The following is a 22,057-nucleotide window of genomic DNA, read 5'->3' as shown; positions in this document are numbered from 1 at the left end:
AAAGATCGTGGTACGCATAAATTGAATTCAGGGTTATAAATTTCTTCCCATGTATTACTTACTAATTATATTTCTTTTAAATTTAGATAAATTTATTCAAAATTGTTGAATTAGTTTTTTAATCTTCAATTTTTGTTTATAGGAATTACAACTATATGCAAAATTCCTCGATGAATCGACTACATTTCATAGAACAATTTAATTTCTTTATTTTTTATTGAAAATTGAGGATGTAAAAGTCACTCTAAAATTAAGGTTATGTCTATACTATCATCATCAACATTTCTTTTATATATACTATTATTATTATTATTATTAATTGAATTGTTCTCAGGAGTTATGGGATTAGTTCTAGACTTCTAGCGGTGGGTATTTTCCATGTAACCGAAATAACCGCTCCACCAACAGCAAGGCCCTTCCCATGATTAAAACTGATTTTTTGTTTCTTTCGAGTATCCTCTCTTTCTTTATCTACTGACCATCTCCGGTGTCGATTTCTTCGATCAGGTGAATTCTATTTCTTCAACAGCATAACGATCAATATACTTGCAGAAATTATCAGCCAGATCTAGCCAAGATATATAAATAAGATGCAGGAGAGAGCATGCATGCAGGTGATGGTGTCTTAGCCTGTGGATATATATATTCCTGTTAGAGCGAGGAATGGGGAAAAGGTCATATGATGCTGGCAGATTCAAGTTCTTGCATGGGGACCTGGACATCTGGATCTTGGAAGCCAGATCGCTTCCCAATATGGATCTCATGTCGGAGAGGATGAGGAAGTGTTTCACCATGTACGGAGCCTGCTCTGCGCCTCGCAGGCACTCGGAGAGCAACCACAGAGGAATGAGCAAGATGATAACCAGCGACCCCTACGTCTCCGTCTGTGTTGCCGGAGCAACGATAGCCCAGACCAGAGTGATCCCCAACAGCGAAGACCCGAACTGGGAAGAGCACTTCTGCGTGCCCGTCGCCCACCCCACCGACAAGATTGAGTTCCAGGTGAAGGACAACGATGTGTTTGGAGCCCAAATGATCGGTACAGCGACGATCCCCGTCGAGAGAATCCTGTCAGGGGAACCGCTCACTGGCTGGTTTCCTGTGATCGATGACAGTGCGGTGGCTACGAGGCCATATCCAGATCTTCACCTGAGCCTGCAGTTCAAGAGCATCGACAGCAACCCTTTGTATAGAGATGGGATCGGTGCAGGTCCAGATTATACTGGCGTGCCCAATGCATACTTCCCTCTCCATAGACGGGGCCAAATCACCCTTTACCAAGATGCTCATGTCCCCGATAACATGCTGCCTGAGATTGAATTAGACAACGGCAAGTCCTTCGAGCACAGCAAGTGCTGGGAGGACATATGCCATGCGATCGTGGAAGCTCATCACTTCATCTACATAGTCGGATGGTCAGTCTACCACAGGGTGAAGCTCGTGAGGGAGCCGACGAGGCCGGTGCCCAACGGCGGGGACTCGACTCTCGGGGAGCTTTTGAGGTACAAGACACAGGAAGGGGTTCGCGTGGTGATGTTGATTTGGGACGACAAGACTTCGCACGACAAGTTTCTTCTGAAAACAGTAAGTAGATGACGAAGTGTGCAAATTAATTAATGTTCAATATGTGGTTCGACATGAGTTAATTAGGGCGGATATATTAATGGCATGCAGGACGGTGTCATGCACACGCATGATGAAGAAACTCGCAAGTACTTTAAGCATTCAAGCGTGCATTGTGTGTTGGCTCCTCGCTATGCAAGCAACAAGCTAAGCATTTTCAAGCAACATGTATGGCATACAGTATATATATATATATATATATATATACTCTACTTGCTCCGATCGATCGAGAGCAACATATACTCACGGCTTGCTTGTTTGTTTGTTACATATATAGGTCGTCGGAACTCTGTTCACGCACCATCAGAAATGTGTTATCATGGACACCCATGCGAATGGAAACAACCGGAAAGTAACAGCTTTCATCGGCGGACTTGATCTTTGCGACGGTCGTTACGACACTCCTGAGCATAGGCTCTTCACTGATCTTGATACTGTTTTCCACAAAGATATCCACAACCCTACGTTTCAAGTGAGTATGAATCATGCATGCATGCATGCAGGCAGGACACTTAAGTACTCTGCAGTACTCGACAATCCTGTTTTCATTTGACTGACGATTTGAGCATACAGGGCAATAATAACCAAGGGCCGAGGCAGCCGTGGCATGACTTACACTGTAAAGTAGAAGGTCCAGCGGCACATGATATATTGACAAATTTTGAACAAAGGTGGAGAAAAGCTACGAAATGGAGAGATTTCAAGTTGAGAAAAGTGACACATTGGAATGATGATGCCTTGATTAAGATCGAAAGGATTTCATGGATTCTTTCTCCTTCTGCCTACGAGTCTGGTAGCCAAACTTCCACTGAAAATGATCCAGAGAATTGGCACGTCCAGGTTTTCTACTAATTAAACACGACGCTTTCTATAGCTTCTTCTTTAGTTCTAACTGCACGTACGTATTTATTCAACTACAATCGTACGGCTGCTTCTAGATTTTCCGATCAATCGATTCAGGGTCAGTTAAAGGATTCCCAAAAGTAGTGCAGGAAGCAGAGGCGATGGTCAGTCTGCAATTATATTTCTCATAAAACGATTTGAGGCCTCTCGATCGGCATGCATGTCTTTCTGAAACTGTCTTTAATTTCCTCGTTGCAGAATCTTGTCTGCGCGAAGAACTTGAAGATAGACAAAAGCATACACACTGCGTACGTCAAAGCAATACGAGCAGCACAACACTTCATCTACATAGAGAATCAATACTTCATTGGCTCTTCCTACTTTTGGCCATCATACAAAAATGCAGGTAGTCTCTTGTATCGATCGATCTCTATGTTTAGAGTGGGGATATCATAGTAAGTAACGATCGAGACTTGTTGTTTTTTTTTCACGTCTGAAGCAGGTGCTGATAATTTGATACCCATGGAGTTGGCACTGAAAATTGTGAGCAAAATCAAGTCCAAAGACCGATTTGCAGTTTATGTTGTGGTGCCAATGTGGCCCGAGGGAATTCCCACCAGTGGTGCCGTGCAAGAAATACTTTTCTGGCAGGTCCATCTTCTAGCTAAATTCTTCCTATCGTACGTATTCCTGCATTATCATGCATGTCGATGACTATATATATCGTTACGTTCTAGGGGCAAACAATATCGATGATGTACAAAGTCATCGGAGATGCCCTCACAGAAGCTGGTCTCTCTGAAACCAAGCACCCTCAGGACTACTTAAACTTCTACTGTCTCGGCAAGTGCGAACCCCTTCTGAAACAAACGCAAACAAGTAACGCGAGTCAAGAAAACGCTGCTCAGGTTTTTTTTTTATTTTTTACTTTGCAGATCTATCTCTGATCATATCATTGGAAATTAAATTAAATTAAATTTGAAATTAACTTGGCTGCAGCGTCTGTCTCAGAAATTCCGTAGATTCATGATTTATGTTCATTCAAAAGGCATGATCGTGGACGATGAAGCTGTGATCATTGGATCGGCAAACATTAACCAAAGATCCATGGAGGGCTCCAGGGACACTGAGATCGCGATGGGTGCGTATCAGCCACACTACAGTTGGGCCTCAAGGCATGGCCATCCTCGCGGACAGGTCAGTACGTAATATATCCTCATGCATGCATGGTCTCTTTAATTTGGACGCACGTACTATACGTTACGTACTAGATGATGATATATATACATATATTTGGTGGGATGTTTATAGGTTTACGGGTACAGAATGTCTCTTTGGGCGGAACACATGGGCGATCTGAGTGACTGCTTCCAGGAGCCGCAGAGCCTTGAATGCGTCAGGCACGTCAACAGTCTTGCACAGGACAATTGGCACTCCTACGCCTCCCCGGAGATCAAGCAGATGAAGGGTCACCTGCTGCAGTACCCGCTCGTGGTGGAGCGAGACGGGACGGTCGGTCCCTTGCCCGGCTGCGAGAGCTTCCCCGACGTGGGCGGCAAGATTCTGGGCGCCCACTCCACTCTCCCTGATGTGCTAACCACGTAGAAGGAAGAAGTTGACGTACGTACGTACGTAGAGGAAATTTATGGTGTAAATATATATGAGAAAACTATAATTATATACATATCGAATCATTAATTTGATGCTGTTAATTACGAGCTGCACGCATGGTTTGTTTGACAAAAACCGCCCACGCCGGCGCACCGCCGGAGCATGAATTAATGAACGTAACGACGCTAGAAATCAAGGTACGTTAATTAATTCCATCGTGCCATTTCTATACATATGCATCCATAGAAATCAAGTTACGTTAATTCCTCTTATATATGCATGCTTTAAATCGTATTAATTATAGCAACACTCATTTATTAATTAGAACATATATATGATGAGACTATGATGAGTTTTGTTGGATATATACTTCTAACCACCTCTTTAAGCTTTACTAATAGTGATGTATGATCCTAATTAATTTGCTTTGTTTTCTTTTATATTTTCCATTTATATAATTTTTCATTTGACATATCACAATATTAACCAAATAATTAATATTGGAATATATATATATATATATATATGACAAACTGAGTTATTAGTGTTATATCCTTTGTAATAATAATTTTGATCATAAGTCATAACTATAGAAATTTACGTTCCACCGAGTCAAATAACGGGCCTTACACGACATCTTTTTTCTTCAAAACACAATCTGAAATTAACTTGCAACGACGATTTCCTAATGAAACTTTTTTCAAAGTCAATGTCTTTTAAACATTAATTATCTATCTATATATATATATAATTTGGACATAGTCACAAGGACCATCCCTATATATCACCTTCCCGATCGATGATGCTAGCTAAATAAATATTATCAAACAACTCTTTTTGGTAGTGAACTTAATTCATTGACAATATCTTTACGTGTAATTAGTTTAGTAATTGTTTGCGATAATATGTATGCGTACAAGGTAGGGGTGATTAATTTCTATAATATGGCATAGTTTACCTAATAATCTATGTATTTTTGAATATAGAAATCATTAAGAAACGTGGAGGACCTGCTAGCTCCAAGTTTGACCTTCTACGCGTTTATTATATAAAAAATAATCTCAGTGAAATTGTTTGTCAAAGTCAACTATCAAGTTGCCATGGAACGAGTCTTGCAATCCTCGTTTAACCAGTGAAATTGTTAGTCGAAGTTTCATGAGAAAGTAGAGAAAAAAAAGGCTCACTTACGTGACATATATGTTCATATTAAAATTTCGAGTTATAATTAACTAAACATTAAAACTGAATTAAAAGGTAGCAATTAATATCACCTAATTTAATTAAAGTGAGTGATCATGATTCATGATTCATGATTCATGACACATATCCGACGCCAAACACCGGCAATCGACTAAATGCGGTTATTAATTAATGCCACACGTACTGATCGATCGGTTCTCTTAAATCACTTTTAAAATTTCCATTAGTTCACTAATTAACATTAACTTGGATTTTAGATTAGTCGCCTTCGTTAATCAAGTATGCGTACGTGGGACTCCATGCGACGCGACTGGTTTTATTTGACCGGCACTGTGCACAGTTATGCGGACCCCACGTTGAAATCTGCATGGTTTATGCCTATATAAGCATCACGGATTCACAGTCCCATCCATCACCGCATAATTGGTTATCCATCCTTTCGCAATTAATTAAGCGCTTGCAAATGGCATCATCTCCTTCCTCCTCCTCCTTCCTCCTCCTCCTCCTCGCATTCTTGGCAGCCTCCGCCGCCGCCGCCAGCCTCGATGGTTACATCCATTTGCGTTTCTACAACCACGAGAGGGTCCTCGGTTCCGGCCCCGACGCCACCGTCGTCTACGCCGTCGAGCGCCGCCGTGGCTCCACCGCGGGCGCCGGTTTCGGTAACATCATCATCTACGACAACCTTCTACGAGCTGGGGTGGAGCCCGACTCGCCGATTATTGGTCGGAATCAAGGCATGGGAGTCGGCTCCAGCATGGCTGAGAACTCCGGCCTCACTAACTTCCAGCTGGTGTTCACCGCCGGTGAGTACAACGGCAGCTCCCTCGCCCTGCAGGGGTTGTTCCCCGTCGCCCCGCTCGGGACCGTGTTCGAACGGGCGATTACCGGCGGCACTGGAAGATTCCGGTTGGTAAGAGGCTATCTCTTGACGACGGAAGTACGCAGCACCAACACAACCCTCACCGGACAGCTCGACGCTTACATCACATTTCGTTAGAATTACCTGATAATTTGCTTTTAAAATTCACAATTTCATACTTATGTATTACCGTTTCGTCGTCGTTTATGATTGATGAGTATCACTGTATCAGGGTGAAGTTCATATATATTCCAACGATATTGAATAAACATATAGATACGTACATGTTTCCAAAGTTGAATGCAATGATCACATATATATTATTCATTACTGTCTCCAAAGTTCTATATTCATAATATATATATATATATATATATATATATATATAGACTAACCAATATAATTTGGGATCAACTATGCCCTACTGATCCAATTAATTCAACGATAACCAATTGAAAATTCTAAATTGTTGGGTGGAAAGATGACCAATTCTCGAGAAGCTTGACGTTTCTGCTCCGGTTTCAGTCACAGAGGAGTAAGCTGACTTCATATTGAATTATTCATCTTCATATTGAATTATTCATTAGTTCGTCTCCAGAGCTCTAGTTTAATGCAGATAAACACATTAAATTCATGTCTTTCTGATAAACAAATTCAGGCCTTTGTTTTTTGTCAAACCAAAGAAAGAAAAAGAAAAGGTTTTCTGCCTAATATATACCAATCTTCATTCTAATAGTACTGACAGTGAAATAGTCCCTTAAGTAGCTTGGCAAGATCTCTCCATACTGTATGTCCTATATAATTAAAATTAAAGGTGCTTATATTTCAGCAAAGTAGCATGCACTATCGATCACTAGCCAGTGTATATATGTTTTTCTATGAGGATGTACATTTAGTATTCCTAGCTAGTTGGTATATATATATCAAGTGATTGCCATATGAAGTTACGTTGCATCGATCATGCATGACTTCGATCCATTCCTGAAGAGAAAGAGCTTCAAAGTTTATATATATAATATGTATATACTTAATTAATTTGATCGAATTTTATATATGTGAACATGCAGTTGACAGGATCCAACAGAGTTGACAAAAATGAATCAAAGAACACATGCTCGTTTGAAGAATCTACCTTACAATTTGAATTATACACACAGTTAGCTAGCGTATCGGACCCGTTCATCGAAGCTTATAGATCCCCTTCCCACTTAACAATAAACTTCTCAAAAACTTCTCGAATGATCGGTTGGTGTATAGTTAATTATCTTTAGTCAATTGTTGACCAAATTAAATTTCATATGTATCCACAAAGCGTTGACAAATCGATCCGGCCATAAGAGACGGTCACGACCTGCTACCTTACATTTCTGCAATCTTCACTCTCTCTCTCTGTACACACACACAGAGGCCGTTAATAAACTCATCTTTATTAAGTTAATTTGTATTATGCCACTAAATTTATACTATAAAGGATCATGATTAGCTCTACTGTATCATTTCTTTTCGAGCAAACTGGACTAGCCCACTAAATTTATACTCATTTATTTTAAGAGTAAACACTTAATTTCATGCCTCGTATACTTGATGCTTACAGTAAGCAAGATTCTGTCATCCTATCATTCTTCTTTCATAATTGCAAGCGACTAGAACAATGAAAAATAAGAAATTCCTGATACTAGTTGGCCACTAACTTAGCAAGTTCTACCAATTGAAGGACCAACCTTTCCCTGAGCACATCCAAGGAAGGAAATATTTGTTATTGATATTCATTATGAATAAGTTAATACTTATAGAGTTTATATCAGATTTAACCAATACGACAACATAAATTTGATGTATTACATTTCTTTATCAATTCATGCCTAGCTAGAAGGTCAAATCTTATAGCCAATGCTCAGGCACTCAAGTGATGTGGCTGAAGAAGCAAGTCCAAGCCAACTTCATCTCAAGATCCACCCGTAGCTGACCGATTCTCACTAATGTAACGCTTAATTATGCTGTCTAGTTGATGTTGAGAATTTATAGTTTACTGCCCTGACAAGAGAATTGGATGTTCCTGCAATATGCAGAAGCTTCATGCTCAGAGTCCTACAGCTTGAAGCATGGGAGATTCCCCAATGGCACCAGAGTTGTTGAACTGGTGCTCTTTATCTGCCACAACAAATGAACTACAACCAGGCAACTTTTGAAGCCCCTTATCCAGCATTGCCCTTCTCATCCTCTCTGCTTCTTGCCATTTATCTGAAGCAGCATAAATATTCGATACAATCACATATGGTGCATCGCATCGGGCAAGTGAGTGCAATGGCTCTAACTGAAGCATCACCTTGGCAGCCATCTCAACATCCATGTGAACTTTGCAAGCACCAAGCAATGCTCCCCATATCACTTCATTGGGTGCCACTGGCATCTTTTGTATCATATCATATGCTTCAGCCAGTCTTCCTGCTCTTCCTAAGAGATCTATCAAGCATCCGTAGTGCTCTACTCCTACAGCCAATCCATACTTGTCCATCTTCGAAAAGATTTCTAGTCCTTCCTTGACAAATCCCGCATGTGTGCAAGCTGAAAGAAGAACAAGAAAGGTGACGGCATTAGGCTTTTCTTCTGATGACTCCATGGCAGTGAAAAGCTCAAGTGCTTCTTTGCTTTTGCCGTGACTTGCAAGGCCCGAAATCATTGAATTCCAGCACACTGTGTTCCTTTTGTTCATCCCGTTGAATATGCTCCTTGCTTGTTCGAGATTCCCACACTTTGCATACATATCGATCAACCCATTAAGGACAAAGTGATTCATCTTAATTCCACTACTCTTGATTATCTTATGGATCATCTTTCCATGATGCAAAGAACCAAGCTGCCCGCATGCCGACAACAAGCTAGCAATGGTGAACTCATCAGGTTGGAACCCGTCCTTCTGCATTTGCTCGAAAGCTTCCAATGCCTTCTCGCAGCAACCGATCTGTGTGTAACCTGCAATCAAAGCATTCCAATTCACCAAATTCCGGACAGGTATTTGCTCAAAAAGAGACTGGGCCTCCTTGCTGTCGCCCTTCTTAAAGTAGCCAGTGATCATGGATGACCACACAAACACATTCTTCACAGGCATCCGGTCAAACAACGCTCTTGCTGCCTCCAAATCGCCATTCATAGTGTAACCATGGACCATTACAGTCCACGTGATGACCGTCCTTGACTTCTCTGGAGCCCGGTCAAACAAGCACCTCGCAGCCATGACATCACCCATCTTCATGAAGCCCTCAATCAACAGAGCCCAGATTGCCGGAGTCCTTTCAGGCAACCACCTCAGGAGTTCCAAAGCAGACTCCATGTCACCCCTCATCGAATACCCACTAATCATCGCGCTACAGGTCACGGCGTTCTTCTCAGGCATTTCATCAAACATCTTTCTGGCATCATCTGTTCGATAGCATTTCGAGTACACAGAAACAAAGGTGGTTCCGACCAACAGTTCATGGCTAATCCCAATCTTCACAGACTCTGCATGCAGAGACCGCGCAAAGGAGACCAAGGAGAGTGAGGCGCATGCCTTGAGCACCAAAGGCAGGATGGGCTGGTGGATTCTATCAGGGAGGTTTCGGCTGTATACAAGGAGCGCTTCCTTGGGAAAACCACGGGAAAGGTAGTCTCTAAACAACCGAGTCCAGTGTGATACGTCGTGCGACTCCTTGTATATAAGCGAGGCGTGGAGCTGGCTCAGGTAGAGGTAGCTCGATGGCATTTAGACAAACACTCGGAGAGCAGCACGGGAAGGCTCTGACGGAAGCCTCATGCTACAAATTGCTCTGCAGGAAGCATGAGATGAAGCTTCTCATGGCGAGGAATCACCTGAATTGCTGAGAAGGATCCCGCGTTCTATCTGAAACAGAGAAAACAGGAAACAGAGAAGAGGGAATACGACGATGAACCTCTCCGATAATTAAATAATTAATCGTATCAATATAAAAAATTAAACAATCGATTTTAACAAAAAGGAAATACTAAGCACCAGCAGAATAGAAAAGTAATTAGATTGGATTATTTTTTATTTTTTTTTTTGATAGAAGTAAGAAAGTGTTGCGTTTGAACATAACGATTTAATAAAAAAATAAAAGAAAAATAAAAAGAAAATAATTACTTCATTATTAATTATTATTATCGTAGTCTAATAAATTAATTTATATAAATTATTAAAATAATATATGAAAAATATTTAAAATAAGTATGATAATAATTAATATAATATACAATCTCAATCAATATAGAAATAATGGTAACTATAATTGAGATTGCAATCCACACATTTCTAATTAAAATCAATTTCTTGATTATCTCGACAAACTCAATATGACAATACCGAATGTTGAGTTTGATTATCAATTTATTAAAAGATTATAACGTTGCGCTCTTAGGTATAACTGAGTTGATTACAATAAAGTATATTTGCAGAAGAGGACAAGGGTTCGAATTTCGATGAAGTTGAGTAATACTCTCTTCTGTCGTGATCAATTATAATTTTTCGATTTACCTCCTTAATTATAGATAATCGTGGATTCTACCTTTTTTGCGGAAAAAGACTATAATGTTGCAGTTGTCGAATTATATAACCTTGAGTGTTACTTCCTGATCGATACGTCTCAACTCAATTAATACAGTACTTGTGTTATTTTATTTATGTACAAGTCCTCAATTATGAATATCTCTTCTGCATCGATCGTCATTTAATTAGACTCCACGTCCAAGCGTTAATTTATTTATGTATAATTAAGTCCAGTCGTCAACTTTGAATAACTCTTCTGCATCGTCATTTATTTATATTTAGACTCCATGTCCAGACAAATTTATTGTTTTTCTTCTATTCTGCATAAAAATTCATTGAAAGTGCTTAATTACGAGGTTTTGCGTGGCTACAAATTATGGAAAATAAAAGATAGTGGTTTTTACAAGATAATTAAGTTGTTAAATTATATATTTGAGATATATTTGTATTCAATTTAAAGATTAGGGAACATGTTCATATAATTCAGATTACTGGTCCTTCAATTCAGTCAAATAAATATTTAGTTGACTTGGAGGGGCAGAAGGTTGACTAGTGAAAGAAGTTTGCATTTTAAATTGTACAAGAGCATTTCGGTGATGACTAATTAAGTGAGCTTGATCAAGCTTCTATAAATGCATGCACTATTGAAAAAAGGGTTGATTTTGTCAAGAAAAAATGTTTAAGTTGTATCAAATATCTATAATATATAGTTTACTAGTTTATTTTGATACAAATATAGATCTCTTTAACATTCGATAAGCGTGTTTTTCTTATTATATATATATATATATATATATATATATATATATATATATAAAAAGACTATATAAAGCGTCAACAATATCATATTGACTCAGACAGACAGAGGAATTATTGGCTTGGGAAGCACGAGAAGAGGTGATCTCTTTGATGCGGACATCCCAGTAATCTCCGTCATGTCCAAATCTTCGATCTTCATGCCTTGAGGAAGCTTCCAGTCGAAGTGGAAGAGGAGGTGAGCCAGTGTAACTTCCACGGACGACAACCCAAATGTGTAGCCGGGGCAGATCCTTCGCCCTGTACCAAATGGAATGAACTCGAAGTTGAAGCCCTTGAAATCCACCGAGCTGCCCTCAAATCTCTCTGGCTTGAAGCTCTCTGCATCAGAGCCCCAGTACTGCTCATCTCTACCCAGTGCAAATGCATTGATGAGCACTCGAGCTCCGGCAGGCACTCGATATCCCATGACCTCGCACGTCTCTGAACATACTCTCGGGACCAACAGAGGCCCAGGGGGGTGGAGCCGCAGCGTCTCCTTGATCACCAAATTTAGATAACTGAATTTGGGGATGTCACTCTCTTCGAGCTTGGTCTTCCCTTGCATAGCCTCCCTTATCTCCTTTTGGACTTTCTCCATTGCCTTGGGGTTCTTGATCAACTCTGACATAGCCCATTCAATAACCGTTGATGATGATTCCGTCCCTGCCAAGAATATTTCCTAAAGATCGATAAGAAGAAGCTATTAGCTAGCAATTTAATTAAAGATATATAATAATAATAAACATTATATTAATTCTTTATATGTGTATATATGTAATTCATTTACCACGATCATGGCCTTGACGGAGTTGGTTGTGATTGGGAATTCTTGATTTTTTTCATCCTTAAGCTTGAGAAGTACATCGATGATTAGATCCTCCTCTGCTGCCTCGGCGGCCAGTGCAACTTGACGCTGTGCGATGATTTCGTCGAAGACTTTGTCGAGCTTTGCGTGAACTGCCTCTAACTTTGACTTCAATCCCGTGAGAGTGTCGAGGAATTTGAGCGAGGGGTACATATCAGCCACTGCAAAGTTGCTCACGCAGCTAAATGCCTCCTTCACCAGGTGCAAGAACTCCGCCTGCTGTTTGCATTTGTCGCCAAACGCGACTCGGATCACAATCGCATTGATCAAGGGCATCACCATCTCGCTTAGATTAATGACTACAGGTGTTTGAGCAAACGCCTTGCGGGCGATCTCCGCCGTGAGCTTACGGACTGCATCCACGCGGATGGCGGCGTAGGACTTGACGCGCCGGGAGTTGAGCAGCTCCATGGCGTAAATCTTCCTCCTCTGCTTCCAGATGCCACCGTAGGGGACAAAGCCGACTCCGTCGCTGTCGTAGAGCAATATTCTGGAGAAGGTCAAGTCCCTGGGTCGGTCAGCAAATTTGAGATCATGGCGCTTGATGATCTCCTCCACGGCCTCCACGGACGAGGCGACGACTTGGTAGACTTGTCCGAGTCGAAGACAGATGAGGGGGCCATGAGTTCGGGCGAGTTGGAGGAGGATACGGTGAGGGTAACCGCCGATGAGTTGGTGGATGTTTCCGATGAGGGGAAGCCTGGGCGGGCCGGGTGGGAGAGGAGCTAATACTACTTGTGCTCGTTGCTTATGCACTCTGCTCCTTGATCTCATTATCAGTATAGTTATGAAGAATCCGAGGAAGAGAGTGACGAAGAAGAAAGGGGAGAAGAGGGAATTAGCTTCCATGGCCATGCAAGTGGATCGAGTAGTAAAGCACTTAAATGCTAATGTTTGTGATCGGATTGATTGAGCTCTCTTCCTTATCTTGCATGCATTTATAGAAGATCTAAAGCTCACTTAGTCATCACCGTACGTATGCTCTTGTACAATTTAAAATGCATACTTCTTTTACTATTCAACCCTCGTGCCCCTCCAAGTCAACTAAATATTTCTTTGGCTGATCAAGAACCAGTCATCTGAATTTTATGCACACTTATATAAATATTGATGTGACTGTATTAGCCAATTTCAATTATTTGTATGAGTTGAATCATTAATTTTGAAATTTGAACTAATTAAATTAGTTATGAATTTTAGTTAATTGTATGATATCTTAATTTTAAATAACTAAATAATTGGTGATAGATCAATTTTTCTATTAAGTTTTTGGGTGGCTAGGGATTAAGTGAAAATTTCAATATTTTAATTATTTAAATAATAAAATAAAAATATTATTATGTTAGGATTCACAAAAGGAAATATTTTATGAAATTTCGTATTCGAATGATATTGGCGAAGTAAGAAGTTGAGCGAGCCAATGAGTTAGTCTAATTTAAATATATTATCAAACATAAAAATGAAGAGATTATTGGTGCAATCGTAAAGGTTGACCAAGCTTTGATATATAATCAACATATTAGTTTAAGATTTTGATATATAATCAACATAGGCGAAGTAAGAAGTTTAAGTGAATCACAGTAGAGAAGTTTATAATATTATTCACTTTAGGCCTAAGTTCTCATGGTTTTATTTTTAGAGTTTACCCAAAAGACATTAATACAATGAAGATATATATCTTCCATCTTATAAATTCATGATTTTTTTCATGTATTTTTAATATGAGATTTTGATTGTAATCCCAACAAGAAGAAGTCCCAATAGATCAAGGTTGATCGGATATTGGGCAACGAAAAATCTCAACAGTCAAGGGTGACCAAATGTTAAACAAGAAAGTCTAGGTAGGGTGAGGCCAATCAAATACCAAGCAAGACGTGATTTAAGCCTTGAAAAGGTTGAACTTAAGGTTAACAACGCTAAACTCTGAATTCGAGGTTTAAGGGAAGAAAAGGTGATTTGCTGTGTGATCAATCAATTGAGGAGGTTCATCAATCGATTGACGAGCACATCAGCTGACGCCGGACAAAATAGAGATTATTCCGAAGGCGAAAGATTGGAGGAGAATTTAAAAGAGATCAAGATTGAGAAATTGAAAAAATAGGTAGAAGTCGATGATGGCGCCGCTTCTAGATTTTTGCCAAAAAAGGAAAAATTTTATTAAGCAATCAAATTGGTCGTAAACGACTAAACACGCTTATAAATAGGCTATAAACCTAAAAACCCTAGCTTGACAAAGTCAAAAATATCCCAAAAAATTTTAAAAAGAAAATTACTATAAATAGTAAAAAATAAGTTTGGAGATACGAACGGAGTACAAAACGATGTCGGATGGGGCCAAAAGTGGGCCAGTATGAGTTTTATTCCGTCTTGAATAAAGGTCTCTAAAAGAGCTTCGAAACACATCTGATCGTGCCTCTTTCTGATTCCCAAGTCAAAAGTTATGACCCGTTGAAGTTCGACTCCTCATGTGTTGCCCCTGCATCATCAACTAATTACTCAAAAGTAAAAAGCTTACCAAGTCGATTGGCCATAATTCGATTAGGCATTATCAATTCAATCGATTAGTATTTAAATTTCAAGTAATCTCAGTCGTCAATCCTTTGTCAGTGATCATTTAACAAACATTCAACGATCATCAATTGATTGGCGAATAAGCTCAATCAACTGGTAGGCAAAAATCAACTCGAACAACAACTGTATAAATAGGGTTTTGTTTGAAGAATAAGGTGTCGATTCTTTAAGTTTTAGAGATGAAATTAATGTTATTGCATTTTTCATCATCAACAGACAATCCAGAGTGACAACAAAGCATTTAAAGCAAAGTTTTCTTTAAATTGTAAAGTGTTTTTCTTTTCATTTCTATTTTGTTCTTTGTGTTTGTGTTGCTTGTAAACAATAAGTGTTGTAAGAGATTTCTCCGTCTTTGAAAGATATCCAAAAAAGAGAAGGAATAGTGGGATAGATCTCTAGGACTATGCTTTGGAATTGTCGTCTTGGGCAGCAACAAATCAAATAAAATCGATTTGTTTTGTGTTTGTGCTTTCTTGTATTTGTATTTTATTTCCGTTGCGTATTAACCTTTTATAGATGAACAGGGAGAATCGAAGTTATTCACCCCTTCTAACTTGCACTGATCCAAAAATCTTATTGTTTTTACTGAACCCATTTTGGAGTATCTAAATTAATCTCACACAAATCCATTTGAAAAAGTGGTCTAGCAAGAAATTTATTAATAAAAAATAATAAATTTCATTAATTTAGTAGGTCAACATCTTCCTCACCTCACCTAATGTTTGTCCAATTAAACTTTAATAGGAAACTTTGAAAAACTCATTAATTTACCTTAAATTTCAAACTATTGGAAAATAAGATATTCCTCTTTAATTTGATATAGAAAAAAATCTAGTCAATCGCCCATCGAAAAAAATCTTTAAATCGAATACAAACATCTCTAATATATAATTTAATAACTTATCTTGTAAAAATCACTATCTTTTATTTTCCATAATTTGCGGCCACACACCACACAAACCCCATAAGTTTCAATGAATTTTTATTTTAATAGAAGGGAAAATAAATAAATTTGTCTTGTTCCTCCCTTTTTAAATTTAATTATGTAATCAATTTACACAAACTAAATTCACATTAGGCAAATTAAAGAATTTGAAAGTAGAGACTGGACTTGTCAAATTAAAGAATTTGTCTCGACATAGAGTCTAACTAATATAATTAAATGACAATGCAGAAGAGATATTCAAAGTAGACGACTTGTCAAATTAAAGAATTTGTCTCGACGTAGAGTCTAACTAATATAATTAAATGACAATAATGCAGAAGAGATATTCAAAGTAGACGACTGGACTTGTACATAAATAAATCAACACTTGGACGTGAAGTCCAATTAAATGACGATGCAGAAGAGAATCAGAGATATTACGACTGGACTTGTACATAAATAATCTTAATTAAGTTGATGTTTCGTGTAATGACCTCCATCCTTCTTAAATAATCTCGACGACTACCACCTCTCTTCCAAGTATACATCTTTCAAAAGTCAACACTCATGACCCTCCAATTAGTCAAATATGTGGATAAGTGTGAATATTTAAGCCCATGATATATGTAAGGATTAGAAATAAGTCTGAATATCTAATTAACCTAATTAAAAGTCCAACTTGCTTGGTTCATATATGACTAGGGAAATGGTCGATATCTCTTAAATTATTAATCTATTATTCTTTTCACTGAATCACTTTGGTGCTTGCAAATTAATCTCACACAAATCCACTTGAAAAAGTGGTCGAGCAAGGAAATTTACTAAATGAAAAATCAATAAATTTCATTTAATTAGTAGGTCGACATCTTCTTCACCTCACTTAATTAATGTTTGTCCAATCAAACGTTAATAAGAAATTTTGAAGAACCTTAAAAGTCTTTAATTTGCCTTAAATTTCAAGCTATTGTAAACATTATCCATGTTATAGGCAACATATTTTTTCACCAATTAAAAAGAACAATGATGATGTTTATTTGAGTACATAGAATCAATTCAGTCTTGTGGATCAATTACAATTTAAGTTAAGTAATGATTAGATTAGCTCAACCTCCTTAAATTAATCATGTTATAGCAAATAATTTTTTTTTAAATCATAATAAAATTATTTGGATGACTTTATAATTCTTAAAAGTATTTTGGCATGTTTAAGATATTCCTCTTTTGATATAGAAAAAATCTAGCCAATCCCTCCCCCTATTTGCAACATTACAATTTATGTCCATGAGAGAATGTTGCTAATATTGGCAGATATAGTTCACTAAATTGAAAAAAGAAAAAAAATCAAAAATCAAAAGTATATAAAATAGCATGTTAATAGATTTTCTTTTATTGAGATACCTGACATAACATTACAATTTATCTTTGAATTAATTTATAATTTGTTAATTGGTACAGAAAAATTATAGCTCATGATTTTCCTTAATAGATCATAAAATAGATTTTTCTTTGGACCGACATATTGTGTACATAACATACAACTATATACAAGCTATATTAATTAATTATTATGTTTACACTACTTTTGTTAGCCACACCCTATTAGAAAACCTTATGTTGTAAATATATATGATTCCAATTATTTCAATAAGTGGTAAACCTATATGTATGATTTGAATCATTTTGGAATTTGAACTAGTTTAATTAGTTATGAATTTTTGTTAATTGGATGATATCATAATTTTAAATAATTAAATAATTTGTGAGAGATCAATTTTTTTATTAATCTTTTGGGTATAAAATTCGTACTTAATGATGCGACCAACAGGACCACCATATCCATGCATCAAAAAAATTAGAAATTTGCATGATGTAAGGGTTAGAAATAGGAGAACGAGCATGTTGACTAACTAATTAGTGAAAATAGAACGAGCATGTAACGTCAATATGTCTTATTATGTGAAAATTAAACTTATTGAGTTCAATTCATGAGAAAAATGTTTGTCAATAAATTTCTAGATTCATTTAGAAAAAACTGTCCTAATAAAATACATTGAAATTGAAATATTTTGTAGGTCAATATTATGCAAATTATTCAACTATGTTTGTTCATAAAACGTTAGAAGCCATCATACAATTTGGCCTAAATTTCTAGCTATTGGAGTTTATAAATTATCAACAATAATTACTTTGACTAATTAAAAAGAGCCATGACTAATATATAAATTTTAATTTCTTTTGTATAAAAATATCTCTTTAACATAGGGTATGCATATTTTTCTTATTTTATATATTTATATTTATATAAAGCATTTGTAATATCATATTTGGAGATGAAGTGCATGTTCCCGGGATATAATTGAGTTGGTTACGATGTGTGGTAACTATGATAGAGAAATTATGGGCTCGATTAGGGGTGAGCAAAAATTCAGTTAAACCGATCAAACCGAACCGAATTTTTAATTCGGTTCGGTTATTTCAGAAGTTCGGTTATTTTTTTAAAAATAATCGGTTAATTCGGTTCGATTTCGGTTTTAAATTTTCTTATTCGGTTAAACCGAATTAACCGAATTAATTAAATTTAAAAAATAATTTATAAATTTTAAGTAAATAAATATATAAATCTCTAATTTATTAATAAAATTTTTATAATATTTAAAAAAATTTGATTAATTCGGTCGAAAACAGAATTAACCGATAAAATATCGATTCGATTTGTTCAGTTTTTATTGGGAAATTCGGTCGGTTCGGTTGGTTAAAAAAAAATCAGTTTATTCGGTTTTCGATTTATTTGGTTCGGTTCGGTTTGATTTTAACCGAATACTCACCCCTAGGCTCGATAAGCACGATGTGTGGTGACCTCGTTGGTGCACTCGTCTCAGAAATATTGGCTATCATGGGCTATAGCCCAGCCCAAATATATATTTTTTTATTATGGTGCATTGAAATCTAATTGATCAAATGGTCGAGGAAGAATATATACCAAACGAAAGTTCAATAAATTTCTAGATTATTTTAGGCAATACTGACCTAATAAAATACATTGAAATTAAAATATTTTATAGATCAACACTTAATGCCAATTCTTGAACCATGTTTATTCGTTTACCCTGGTGGTCGGTGAGAAACTTTCGTGGGATCGGGCCGGCCACTCTCAGGTATTGAGTTCATAAGACTGATTGAGATGATTTAATGAAGGAAAATGAAGGAAAAATAAAAAGAAATAATAATTACTTCATTATTAATTATTATTATCGTAGTCTAATAAATTAATTTATATAAATTATTAAAATAATATATGAAAAATATTTAAAATAAGTATGATAATAATTAATATAATATACAATCTCAATCAATATAGAAATAATGGTAACTATAATTGAGATTGCAATCCACACATTTCTAATTAAAATCAATTTCTTGATTATCTCGACAAACTCAATATGACAATACCGAATGTTGAGTTTGATTATCAATTTATTAAAAGATTATAACGTTGCGCTCTTAGGTATAACTGAGTTGATTACAATAAAGTATATTTGCAGAAGAGGACAAGGGTTCGAATTTCGATGAAGTTGAGTAATACTCTCTTCTGTCGTGATCAATTATAATTTTTCGATTTACCTCCTTAATTATAGATAATCGTGGATTCTACCTTTTTTGCGGAAAAAGACTATAATGTTGCAGTTGTCGAATTATATAACCTTGAGTGTTACTTCCTGATCGATACGTCTCAACTCAATTAATACAGTACTTGTGTTATTTTATTTATGTACAAGTCCTCAATTATGAATATCTCTTCTGCATCGATCGTCATTTAATTAGACTCCACGTCCAAGCGTTAATTTATTTATGTATAATTAAGTCCAGTCGTCAACTTTGAATAACTCTTCTGCATCGTCATTTATTTATATTTAGACTCCATGTCCAGACAAATTTATTGTTTTTCTTCTATTCTGCATAAAAATTCATTGAAAGTGCTTAATTACGAGGTTTTGCGTGGCTACAAATTATGGAAAATAAAAGATAGTGGTTTTTACAAGATAATTAAGTTGTTAAATTATATATTTGAGATATATTTGTATTCAATTTAAAGATTAGGGAACATGTTCATATAATTCAGATTACTGGTCCTTCAATTCAGTCAAATAAATATTTAGTTGACTTGGAGGGGCAGAAGGTTGACTAGTGAAAGAAGTTTGCATTTTAAATTGTACAAGAGCATTTCGGTGATGACTAATTAAGTGAGCTTGATCAAGCTTCTATAAATGCATGCACTATTGAAAAAAGGGTTGATTTTGTCAAGAAAAAATGTTTAAGTTGTATCAAATATCTATAATATATAGTTTACTAGTTTATTTTGATACAAATATAGATCTCTTTAACATTCGATAAGCGTGTTTTTCTTATTATATATATATATATATATATATATATATATATATATATATATATAAAAGACTATATAAAGCGTCAACAATATCATATTGACTCAGACAGACAGAGGAATTATTGGCTTGGGAAGCACGAGAAGAGGTGATCTCTTTGATGCGGACATCCCAGTAATCTCCGTCATGTCCAAATCTTCGATCTTCATGCCTTGAGGAAGCTTCCAGTCGAAGTGGAAGAGGAGGTGAGCCAGTGTAACTTCCACGGACGACAACCCAAATGTGTAGCCGGGGCAGATCCTTCGCCCTGTACCAAATGGAATGAACTCGAAGTTGAAGCCCTTGAAATCCACCGAGCTGCCCTCAAATCTCTCTGGCTTGAAGCTCTCTGCATCAGAGCCCCAGTACTGCTCATCTCTACCCAGTGCAAATGCATTGATGAGCACTCGAGCTCCGGCAGGCACTCGATATCCCATGACCTCGCACGTCTCTGAACATACTCTCGGGACCAACAGAGGCCCAGGGGGGTGGAGCCGCAGCGTCTCCTTGATCACCAAATTTAGATAACTGAATTTGGGGATGTCACTCTCTTCGAGCTTGGTCTTCCCTTGCATAGCCTCCCTCATCTCCTTTTGGACTTTCTCCATTGCCTTGGGGTTCTTGATCAACTCTGACATAGCCCATTCAATAACCGTTGATGATGATTCCGTCCCTGCCAAGAATATTTCCTAAAGATCGATAAGAAGAAGCTATTAGCTAGCAATTTAATTAAAGATATATAATAATAATAAACATTATATTAATTCTTTATATGTGTATATATGTAATTCATTTACCACGATCATGGCCTTGACGGAGTTGGTTGTGATTGGGAATTCTTGATTTTTTTCATCTTTAAGCTTGAGAAGTACATCGATGATTAGATCCTCCTCTGCTGCCTCGGCGGCCAGTGCAACTTGACGCTGTGCGATGATTTCGTCGAAGACTTTGTCGAGCTTTGCGTGAACTGCCTCTAACTTTGACTTCAATCCCGTGAGAGTGTCGAGGAATTTGAGCGAGGGGTACATATCAGCCACTGCAAAGTTGCTCACGTAGCTAAATGCCTCCTTCACCAGGTGCAAGAACTCCGCCTGCTGTTTGCATTTGTCGCCAAACGCGACTCGGATCACAATCGCATTGATCATGGGCATCACCATCTCGCTTAGATTAATGACTATAGGTGTTTGAGCAAACGCCTTGCGGGCGATCTCCGCCGTGAGCTTACGGACTGCATCCACGCGGATGGTGGCGTAGGACTTGACGCGCCGGGAGTTGAGCATCTCCATGGCGTAAATCTTCCTCCTCTGCTTCCAGATGCCACCGTAGGGGACCATGCCGACTCCGTCGCTGTCGTAGAGCAATATTCTGGAGAAGGTCAAGTCTGTGGGTCGGTCAGCAAATTTGAGATCATGGCGCTTGATGATCTCCTCCACGGCCTCCACGGACGAGGCGACGACTTGGTAGACTTGTCCGAGTCGGAGACAGATGAGGGGGCCATGAGTTCGGGCGAGTTGGAGGAGGATACGGTGAGGGTAACCGCCGATGAGTTGGTGGATGTTTCCGATGAGGGGAAGCCTGGGCGGGCCGGGTGGGAGAGGAGCTAATACTACTTGTGCTCGTTGCTTATGCACTCTGCTCCTTGATCTCATTATCAGTATAGTTATGAAGAATCCGAGGAAGAGAGTGACGAAGAAGAAAGGGGAGAAGAGGGAATTAGCTTCCATGGCCATGCAAGTGGATCGAGTAGTAAAGCACTTAAATGCTAATGTTTGTGATCGGATTGATTGAGCTCTCT

The 22,057-nt window shown here is 37.7% G+C and overlaps 5 protein-coding genes across 5 annotated transcripts; 2 read left to right on the top strand and 3 right to left on the bottom strand.

The window, feature by feature from the left end:
- Window positions 1-663: 663 nt before the first annotated feature.
- LOC141824192 (phospholipase D delta-like) lies at window positions 664-4,071 on the top strand. Its single transcript, XM_074711437.1, has 10 exons — window positions 664-1,584; window positions 1,675-1,791; window positions 1,901-2,095; window positions 2,197-2,463; window positions 2,562-2,630; window positions 2,725-2,872; window positions 2,969-3,117; window positions 3,204-3,374; window positions 3,466-3,663; window positions 3,778-4,071. The coding sequence occupies exons 1-10, from the start codon at window positions 664-666 to the stop codon at window positions 4,069-4,071; spliced, it is 2,529 nt and encodes an 842-aa protein (XP_074567538.1).
- A 1,634-nt stretch (window positions 4,072-5,705) lies between these two features.
- On the top strand, window positions 5,706-6,466 carry LOC141825527 (dirigent protein 2-like). Its single transcript, XM_074712905.1, has one exon. The coding sequence runs from the start codon at window positions 5,741-5,743 to the stop codon at window positions 6,275-6,277; it is 537 nt and encodes a 178-aa protein (XP_074569006.1). The 5' UTR covers window positions 5,706-5,740; the 3' UTR covers window positions 6,278-6,466.
- Window positions 6,467-7,882: 1,416 nt separating this feature from the next.
- Window positions 7,883-9,993, bottom strand: LOC141825434 (pentatricopeptide repeat-containing protein At3g21470). Its single transcript, XM_074712818.1, has one exon. The coding sequence runs from the start codon at window positions 9,879-9,881 to the stop codon at window positions 8,220-8,222; it is 1,662 nt and encodes a 553-aa protein (XP_074568919.1). The 5' UTR covers window positions 9,882-9,993; the 3' UTR covers window positions 7,883-8,219.
- Window positions 9,994-11,506: 1,513 nt separating this feature from the next.
- On the bottom strand, window positions 11,507-13,257 carry LOC141825125 (alpha-humulene 10-hydroxylase-like). The gene is made up of 2 exons (XM_074712516.1): window positions 12,265-13,257; window positions 11,507-12,156 (listed from the first exon to the last, which is right to left on the bottom strand). The coding sequence occupies exons 1-2, from the start codon at window positions 13,195-13,197 to the stop codon at window positions 11,533-11,535; spliced, it is 1,557 nt and encodes a 518-aa protein (XP_074568617.1). The 5' UTR covers window positions 13,198-13,257; the 3' UTR covers window positions 11,507-11,532.
- Window positions 13,258-20,301: 7,044 nt separating this feature from the next.
- Window positions 20,302-22,048, bottom strand: LOC141823921 (alpha-humulene 10-hydroxylase-like). Its single transcript, XM_074711124.1, has 2 exons — window positions 21,060-22,048; window positions 20,302-20,951 (listed from the first exon to the last, which is right to left on the bottom strand). Exons 1-2 carry the CDS (start codon window positions 21,990-21,992, stop codon window positions 20,328-20,330), a joined length of 1,557 nt encoding a protein of 518 aa, XP_074567225.1. The 5' UTR covers window positions 21,993-22,048; the 3' UTR covers window positions 20,302-20,327.
- Between the last annotated feature and the right edge of the window lie 9 nt (window positions 22,049-22,057).

The sequence above is a fragment of the Curcuma longa genome, chromosome 3 (assembly GCF_044706935.1).
Source record: "Curcuma longa cultivar G26 ecotype Majalengka, Jawa Barat chromosome 3, ITB_CL_G26_1.1, whole genome shotgun sequence".
Lineage (NCBI taxonomy): Eukaryota > Viridiplantae > Streptophyta > Magnoliopsida > Zingiberales > Zingiberaceae > Curcuma > Curcuma longa.
Note: the sequence above shows the minus strand (reverse complement) of the source record. Positions and strands in the feature narration are given on the sequence as shown.